General features: G+C 38.8%; 1 protein-coding gene across 1 annotated transcript; it reads right to left on the reverse strand.

Annotated features, from left to right (window-relative positions):
• Positions 1-590: 590 nt before the first annotated feature.
• On the reverse strand, positions 591-1,183 carry LOC147466022 (uncharacterized). The gene has a single exon (XM_086513263.1). The coding sequence runs from the start codon at positions 1,116-1,118 to the stop codon at positions 855-857; it is 264 nt and encodes an 87-aa protein (XP_086369389.1). The 5' UTR covers positions 1,119-1,183; the 3' UTR covers positions 591-854.
• Positions 1,184-10,270: the final 9,087 nt, after the last annotated feature.

Below are 10,270 nucleotides of genomic sequence, written 5' to 3' on the forward strand. Positions count from 1 at the left end.
TTGATGGGGGAACTACTAAAAATCGCTCTGATTCAAGAAGAAACACACCAACACAATCTTTTTGATTACAAGAAGAAAGAACAAAAACGTATCCACGTCCTTACTACTTGACCATGACAAGAGACAAGCGCATGTGAAACAAAAAGTCTCCAAGGAGGACAAGCCACGCCGGAGAGTAACATAGAGGCAAGAAACAAACAGACTGCAGGGATGTATACTTGAAACCCATATGCAGAAAAGAGAACATGTGTGCACTAAGGAGAACCTAATTAACCTTAATGTAAGATCAATACACATCTATTTGGCACGGAAATATTTGATAGATCAATGACTGCAACTGACTGAATGTAAAATTATATATGCATATGTTTGCAGCTTAAGCATCTGTGAGAAGCGATGATGATTGACACCACCAATTCCCCTTATCACTATATCACACGATTGAGTGCCCAACAAAAAGAAAAAACCCTGTCCCAGTGCCATTCATTGACTATGGCTCAACCTAGTGTGCATGTATTCAGTTGTAGCAAAACCAAGTCATGCCCAGTCACTGTGCGGTAAGGGTGGTTGAGCTAATAACAGCGATGGGGTTGAGTAGTAATGGGCTACTGTAATGATTAAAATTGAAAACTTATGCACATCTGGTTCAACTGTCCAATGCATCAAATTCAGTGCCAACAATATGTGTAACATAGATCCAGCATGGACAGGAGAGAACTACCATCATCAGTGGCTATTTTTGAATAGCAGAAAGGAGGACGACTCACTAAATAAATCCCTTTTCTTTCCCTTATCAGAGACGCTGTGTGATAAATGTACAACCTTGGACCACACGGAAGCAAAGAAATGACCTGCTACGCCGCAGATCGGAAGCTGTAAAGCTTGCCGATGACATGGAGGGCCGTGACAAAGCCAATGAAGCAGACGCTCATGACAAGGACTACTGTGGGGGTGATCTTGAGGCCCGGGGCATCATCTGTGTAGAACCGCAGCATGTTGCTTCCACTGCCGCCGCTACCCCCCCCTCCTCCAAAGCTAGCCCCTGCAGCGCTGCCCCCACCGCGCCTTCGTCGGGTGGCACCAACGCTACCCCTCGGTCCACCGCCTGCTGTAGACATTGAGAGACAGAGAGATGGTCTTGTCTTGTCTGTGAGCGCGCGCGTCCCCGTGCTCGAAAAACGCGAATAAGAACGGTTGAATTCAGCCTTGATATATTTAATCCTTTGTGTCTGTATTGCTTAAAAATTTTGTGTGCACCACACATACAAACGGTTAGCCTAGATATATTAAGGCTAGATATAGCCTGAGTGAAATGCCACTTGGCATAGGTGGCATTTTATTGAGGGGTTAAGAGGCGAAGAGAAACAGGGAACGCAGGTGTGGAGGTCCTAGGTAGAGAGAGAGAGAGAGAGAGAGAGAGAGAGACCCCTGAGGCAGTCCATGCTTGCACGAAGGTGCTCATCGGCTAAGCTGCATGTGTGTGTGTGTGTGTGTGTGTGTGTGAGTGAGAGAGAGAGAGAGAGAGAGAGAGAGAATTAGACACAAAGAATTGAGGAAGTGTAGCATTGCTACAACTCATCGAGCACATACGAAGTCAGAGAGAGAGAGAGAGAGAGAGAGAGATACATGGAAGAGAGTTAGGTCGGTTAATTTTTGGGAAAACTTTCTATTTTAAATAATATCAGTTTTACAAGTTAAAAGTAAACTCTCCGTTGAGTATTTACTAACATAATATGGCGGAAGGGGGAGCCTTTTACACGTGTCGCAATTTGCGACCTGAAGGCTAAAGTCCAAAATGAAAATAAGCCCCTTTGCACGCGATAAAGAGAGAGAGAGAGGGGGAGGGATTCTGCCCCCCCTAACACGTGTCACGAGCTCCTTCCTCCTGCAGTGTTCCCTGTAGCCTCCCGAACACACACACACACACACACACACGCACACACACACACACACACACACACACACACACACACAAAATTGCATGTGTCATTACTCATGCTTCAGTACAAAAAAATGGACTGGAAGAGCATGGCTTTATATTAAAAAAAACCTCTTTTTTTACCATTACATCTTAGTTAACCCTTCCATTACATGATCACACAGGCAGCTGTCACAATAGTAACAAATGTTTGGACGCTCTGACAAAGGTAAGATACGGTTGACTAAAATCACTCCTAACTCCCTAGTGTGGGGTGTTTGGTTAAAATATCATCATAAGCATAGGCCAAAATGGGGAAACAAATATATTTTACGATGTGGTACAAACTAAGGTAGCAAAAATAACCGTTCAAAAAATCCACGCTTCACTAAATGTCCCACCCTAGGGCTTCCTTTACCATCGCCAGACATATTGTTCTTGAAGTGTTCTTGACCCCAAAGGGTCAACCCAGTTACTCTTTTTTGATATGCCAACCATTTAGTCTCTGCAACTGATGTTCCTAACTGAGGGAATAGAAGACGTTCATAACGGAGTATGGTGTTTTGACGGATGGACTCTCTTGACTGCTGCAGATAAGCAAAAGATATCGCTATTACCTGCTCTTGAATATAAGTCATAGTTGATGAAATATAAAGACAAAGCTTAAGACAACCTATTACAGAAATTTGTAAACTGTGAATGAGTTTAGAAATGCCCAGGGCGGTTACAGTGCACTATGAGATATAACATGCTTGTCTTATATAGACCCATACTACAACCACGATTCTGTGGTTATCCGTACTAAAGGCCCTCCTTATGTGCCCTATCTGATTGAATTCTATAAACACTTTAACTTGTCCTTTTTTTTTCATGACATTTGTTTCTCCTAGGAACATACCCTTTTGGCCTTCTTACTGATTTTAGTCTCTTAGAAAATGTCGGTAATATCAGTAATTGTTAAAACCTTCCATTGTCGGAGTCTTTACCTCATAGAAGTTTTTGAGTCGTGCATCGACTTTAGTCTGAAGTGTTCAAACTAGATAATGGTACTCACTTACTATTGCTCTAATTTTTACCACTAGCAATAAAAGATGATGGGATTCATTATTGCCTCCTTTGTGTAATTATTCAAATGGGTTTTATTTGTTGCCTATAAACCCTAAACTTTTTTATATCCTGGATAGTGTGTTCTTACTTATTGCTTTACCGCCTGTAAACAGTAACCCTGCCCTGTCTTTTGCTATGTCGCACGCTACCTTCTGCTTAGGAATTATGTGCATACTGTCTCACTGCTTTTGCGTTCACGGCTTACAGATCTTATGTGATTCAAATCCCTGGAGACCCGGGTTCTAAGAGATACCACGATTGTAGGGATTGCTAGATATTGTCAAGTCCCATCGCCTATAGGTGGACTTCGTCTTCTATAAATCCCGCAATGATGTGGTTGAGGTGAGTACTAGACTCACTTAGCAGTTGTAATTCTGTACTTGTGCATTCTAATTTATAAAGGGTGGGGACTGCAACATGCCTAAAGTTAAAGAGAAAGCCGTGGTGGAGTTGTTTTCTCCTCCGAGTCTAGAGGTGCTTTATTTTTTGGTGGTGGTTATCACTCTACTTGCTGTTAAGATGGGGCTGAGCTGATTTAGTTAAGTGTATTATAATTGGGTTAAACTGATGTTTGTTGGGTGGTTTTAAACTACTGCTCATTGGACAGCTTTATAATCATACCGAGGTCTTGACTCTAGGCGATTAGTTGTCACTGTAATCCGTAAAATGAGGTGCTCATTTTACTGAAAAAATTCTGAGTATTGATGTACTGCCAGTTTTTGAAAAATGTCGGAAAGGTTAAAAAACATCCTGGCTTGTTTTAGCGGGACTAATTTGTTTATTATGAATATGAAATTCTTGGGTAAATAATGAAACCTTGATATGTTCAACACTGGCCAAATGGACATATTTAAGATCAAACATATTGCTCAGGTTTGGGGGGTCACTGAATGTTCTTAGAAAATAGGAAGATCATTGTCAATAGATGACTAGTTTCTGAAATGCTGCCATACCTTGAAATGATTTAAAGTGGTTGAAAAGCATCACTTACCCTAAAAGATGTAATATATATTAAGCTTGTTCTCTTTTACCTTATTACATCACCTTCCCGTAAGATTTCTGGCCTTGTTTATGGCTCACCAGTTGCATGGCTTGCTGACTTTTGATTGTTGGTTATTGCATGCCTGGTTATGGTTAGGGGCGTATGCTATACAATAATCTAAGCTTTACTCTTTTAAGCTTGCCTATTATTTGCTCACATTGTATTACATTTCAGTGTGTAGGAGGATGAGCACTTACCCGCATGATGCGGCTACAAATAGTATAAATTGGGTATCTCCAGCTAGTGTTAGATAACCTAATTGGGTTGATGGTTTAACAGATATTCTCGAGTATATGAGGTGGTATCGACTATGCTCTTACTGGTCCCTGCTTTTTTAGCCTTACTCTAGCTTTTCTATAGTGTTTTCTGTGTTGGATTTTGGGTTAATGCTTTTTTAATGCTTAGACATGCCAGGTTGGTTCCAATTCAGAGTTTTTTCACTATGGCTAACACTTTCAATACATAATTTTTTTTCCATAACTAGAAAAATGAAACTGTCGCTTTTTTCCTAAATAAAGAGGACTGGAATAAATTTGTAATACATGTTAGAATGGCATAAAATGGAAGTTGTAGCAGGCTGTGTAAATTATATGACGGACATGACATGAGTTAAAAGACGACGAGATTTGATGATGGCAGTTAATATGTTTGAATCAGCTTGCAAAACATAAAAGGAAAATTGCGAGTACCAGACTTACTGGTTATGACTTCCCTGGTCGTTTTGCTGGTTTCCATAGACCTGAACATAATTGTGTCGGTTTTCCTTTACATTTGAGCTTGATCATTTTTTCCTTCTTACATCTCCTAATCGTAAGATTTCTAGTTTCATTTGGGCTCACCACTTGCATGACTACTGACTTATGATAGCTGCCTACAGCTTGCCTGGTTAAGGTTTGAACCATCTGCTTTACAATAATGTATGTTTTATTCTTTTAAGCTTGCCTATATTTGCTCACACTTTATTTCATTTTAGTGGGTAGGAGGATGATCACTTACCCGCATGATGCGGCCACAATGAGTATACACTGGATATTTCCAGTTGAGGTTAAATATCCTATTTAGGTTGATGGTTTAATAGGTATTCTCTAGTGTAAGAGAGAATCTTCGACCTTGGTCTTGCTAGTCGTTGCTTTTTTGCCTTACTTTATTTTTCTCTGGTGTTTTTTGAGATGGTTTTGGGTTATTGCTTTACTTAGTGCTTTGACTTGCCAGGCTGGTTGTGATTCTGAATTTTTGCACTGTGTGGTAGACACTTTCAATACATAATCTTTTCCATACCTAGATAAATGAAACTGTCGTTTTGTTTTTAAAAAAAGAAGGAATTTGTAATATATGTTAACATGGAATAAAATGGAAGTTATAATGTGATGTGTAAAATAAATGACAGACATGACATAAGTTAAGAGACAGCGGGATTTGATGATGGCAGTTAATTGTATCAGATCGCAAATCATAAATGGAAAATTACAAATGCCAAACATACTGGTGTGACTCCTCTGATCGTTTTTTGCTGGCCTCCAATGTCTTGACCATGATAGTGTCGGTTTTTTCTTTGAGGACATCACCATAAGAATTTTTGTTGCTACAGTAAATGTCTAGGCTTGGTTAAATGGAATAAAATATGGGTATGACATGGTTCATGTGTAACTAGGCGATCCTCTTAACACTTCTTGGATTTGTTGAAATTGATTAGTAAAAAACCTGATGCCTACTATAAGAAGTTGGGTCTCTAGCCAACATGTGCTTGATTATATGGGAAAGTTCTTCCAATAAGAGTTTAACAAGGATTTAGAAAGGGTTGGTTGAATGAACCTTAAATTTTTTTATAAAAAAAGTAGAATTAAATCTGGAAAGTTTTTAAAAATCGGGAAATATTTTGATAAATGGAGCATAAGAACAATTGGTTTTTCTCATTGGGACATGGATAACAACTAGGATGCCCATGCATCACCTGTACACAGTAACAATTGCTAACTGAGCGTTTTCTTGTTTACTATGGGTGCAGGTGAGGGCTACCTTCTTTGATAAAAACAAACTGTTCGACGTGGTTGATGACATGTGGATTAGCTTTTACCTTAAAGCAGTATCACCCCTAAATTGGGATTACTTTTTCCCTTATGAGTCTTTGTTCTCTTCACTACCTTGTACAGAAAATTATTTTCAACATCAAATGAATTATTGTACAATTCCATTGTATTTACCTAGACTTTCTGGTCTGTGAATAGGTTTTGTTCTTTTGTGTATATGTATATATTTAGAACTACTACACACACAATAAACGCAAAAGAGAGATTGACTTGTCTTTCTCTCTCAGACTTTGGTTCTAGGTCTTAGCGCCTGTTACAATATAATTTATTATGTTATAATAGGCAGGGGTGCTATCACACAGTCGTAGTGGTCCTCATTGACCTGACTGGTGAAAGGTTGCTAGCACTACCAATCTATTCTAACTATTCTCGTTCTCTCTTTCTACTGACCTTTTTGCCTTGTCTTTTCACTACTTTATATATTTATGTGCACCAAGATGCTCAAAAACTCACAGCAAGAATGAAGGTTTGCTCTGACCCAGTAAAAAGGGCTCTGATCTCGGAGAAATTGCGACTTGCTAGAGAATTAGAGATTGACTTTCCAAATATCTCACTTAGAATTAGGCCCTATCTTCATAGGGCTATAAAACTAGAAAAGAAGTTACTCTGTATAATCAATGTTGGTCTGACTACTCCTCTCGTCAAAAAGATTTTACTCTAACTTTTATTATTAAAATCTTTGCAGATTATCTCCCTTTCCCAAGGTCTTACCCTCCCAATGGATCGTCTCTCCTTTGCTTCTCTACTAGTGCTGAAATGTATCCAAGATAGCGAAGCTTCAGCTTTAATTGTTGATGCCTCAAAAGATTCTAGTCTGTCACTTTCCAGATTATTTCGTTTGACCAATGTGTGAAAGTTCTCGCTCTCCTTGTTAAGAATAAAATCGAGGGTAATAACCTGCCTGCTGGAATTTACTTCTAACTTGGCTAGTCTGTCCAAAGCACATATTCAAGACATAGCTTCCTTTTCTTCTGAAGGCTCAGAATTAACCAATCTCCTCAGAAAATTTTGCGGACTGAGTCCTAACTTTGTTACTGCTCCCTCAACTCCAATAGTCCCTCTTGTCAATAGCCTTTTTTGTAGAGATGTTGCGGCTTTAGAAGCTGTAAAATAATTTCAAAAGGACCTTTGTTCACTCACTGAGGCTTCTCTTTTGTTCACTCAGTGAGGCTTCTATTTTGGATATGGTACCTAAAGACTTTAGAGCCTTTCCTTTTTTACGTTCACGTCAGATTGAGGTTGAATCCTTGGGTGTGGAACACAGACTCTAGTTGTTCCCAAATAAAAGGTTTCTCGCGGCCATTTCTATGGAAACTTGGGTCTTCCTTGCCAACCTGACACTTGCCACTATTGAAGAGTGAAATCTTAAAGTTCTTAAAGGGATTCAGCTTCTGGACAAAGGTGATCCAATTAAAGCTCCGTTCAATATGAATTTTCTTGATGAAAAAAAATGAGGATCTAATATAGGTTTATATGCGAGAACCAAAGGGGTGATGACCTTTAGTAAAAATAATGTTGATTACTACAACCGAAATGGTGTGGAATGTGTTCAGACCTTACCTTAAGTGTGCATGCAGATTTTTAGATCTGAAAGCTGCTTATGAGTCGAGCATCATTTGGTTTGACTATGTTATTTGGTATGCCCTCAATAATCTTCCAAATATCTTTCCTGACAAAGCTGAAGAGTTTCATCTTTCCCTCTACTGTTTGTGGCTAGGTGGACAAGCTAGGGATCTGGTCTTAGCTCAAATCGCCTTTATTCACTATAAATATTTTATGTGCGACACCTCCAAGAGCTGGGTTCTGAAGGTTGTGGTACAATGTTAACCACTTATGGAGGTTTTAAAGGAATCAAAGGTATGGTTGGGCAAATCAAGCCAAACACTGATCATGAAGATACTCAAGTATCCAAACGCCCCAACACTCTTGTCTCCCCGTCGGCTTCTTACACCTCTTTCTTGACTCCCTCCTCTAGTGATTCTGTATTTGGTAGAGGGAGGGCTAAAAGTTTTACTAGAGGCCGTGGCAGATACCTACCAATCCAAAATCTTATGGATATGTGATTTGCAGGTACGAACAAACGTCTGTGTGGCAGAATTTACCTACCTCCGAAGGAAGAAGCATGTAATAGAACACTTACACACTGCTATTTACTAGCAAAATTTTGGAATTTTTTACTCCACAGTCTATTTTTACTAAATGCTTTAGACATGTGTTTGGACCAAATATATTGCTAAACGATGTTATGATTGTGGAAATACTTGCCGTCTATCAAAAATCTTATTTATTCTAATGATTTCCTCCACAATGAAGAGATTCCTGTCTGTGTTTGTCACTTGTATCCTAAGTTTTGTAGATCTTTTACTAACTTTGGCATACATGTGTGTACTTCGAACTTAGAAATCATAGTTGATACATGGGTGAGGAGCCTCCTAGGTAAGGGCTTAAATCATATCCCTCCATATCCGCTAAATCCTCAGCTTGCCTTCTTGGCTCTACTCGAATGCCTGGCCGACTTGGCCTTAAAACTCCAACTGGAGGTTGATGTTCACTTGCTACTTGCATCTATACTTAAAGAAATTTTCTGGAAAAAAATCTGTCTTTTACCACATGAATGGTTAAATATTGATACTACCTGGCTGACTCCCAATATTAAAACTTCCATCTGTGATATTGAAGAGAGATGGTTCATTGTTGGCCTAGAGAAAGCGTCTAACTCTGCTTCCTTTATCTGCAAAAAATTAGCGTTTGAGGCTGCCTTTTCCTGACTCAATGCAATTGATTTTGTTAAACTGGATACCTCTCCTCTTAGAACTTCTACACTTCTAAATGATGAATTATCATGACTTGGCTATGATCCTAACTCTTAGAAGATACCTGTACTCTTCCCAACATATAAAATTCATAAACATAAGTTTATATGAATCTCTGATGTGTCTAATAGCTTGTTTTCATGTATTACTAATGACATCACCTTCTGCTTAAACTTTATTCTACTAGAAATTGAAGCTATTTGCACCATCAAGTGTAGTGATCTAAGAAGATTTAACAATTTAGATTGTTGCCCTTTTTGGATTGTAAAGAATGCAACTGAGGTTTCTATTAACCTCCCAGAAAACATTTTCTCTATCTTTATGGCAGACATAACATGATGTTATGAAAATATCCCTCTAACAGGGTCTATAGGTCTGTTTAAAACCCTATCAAATCTTATAAAGATTGCTTTCTCCTACAGAGTGACACTTGGATATACTTGTATCTAGAAAAAAAAGATTGCAGGTTGGGTAAACAAATCTAAAATGACGACACCTTTCGTCTTTAGAGAAGACGATCTGTATAAATATATATTTTGGCTCCTTAATAATTGTTGTATCCAAATTGGGTGTACGTGCTACAAACAAATTTTAGGGATCCCAATGGGATTTTCCTGCTCTCCTGTTATGTGTAATCTTTATCTTTGCTACTTTGAATACCAATGGCTCTTAAAACTGATGAGTGACCCTGCCAGGGCTTCGTTACTCTCACACTTTGTTCATACGTTTAGGTTTAAGGATGACCTGTGTAGCCTTAACAATCCCATGTTCGAAGAAACGCTTAGAGAGATTGATCCGACCTGTCTTAATATCGAACCTAGCTTCTCTGATAGAATTGTGAGGCTTGATAAATGGGGGTTAAAGGAATATCGATATTCCTTTAATCTTTCGAATTTACAAGAAGGAAGAGCAATAGACCCTTTAAAAATTCCTTACACACATGTTTAGGAATGGTATTTCTTATATTGTATGCCTCGTCAAACAGTTTTTCAGCGTATGAAGAAATCAACAATCTTATTACCAAGTTTATCAATAATGGGCTTCTTAGAAAAGACCTTGTTGCATGAATCTGCAATTCCATGAAAATGCATAAATGGTCTGACCTTAAGCTTGACCTGGAAAACTTAATTAGTCTCTTTAAACTAGAATAAGATATGCTTAAGTAAGTAATTTCTTGAAGGAAACTCTTTTTACTTAAATTTTCTTCTCTTGTTGAGGTAGTAGGCCCATATTCTATGCGTCTACTACCTCTTAGACTATGGTGCCTGGGAATGGGTGGACGCGCGCGCGCGCGCACACACAC

The sequence above is a fragment of the Adiantum capillus-veneris genome, chromosome 1 (assembly GCF_014529385.1).
Source record: "Adiantum capillus-veneris isolate H3 chromosome 1, ASM1452938v2, whole genome shotgun sequence".
Lineage (NCBI taxonomy): Eukaryota > Viridiplantae > Streptophyta > Polypodiopsida > Polypodiales > Pteridaceae > Adiantum > Adiantum capillus-veneris.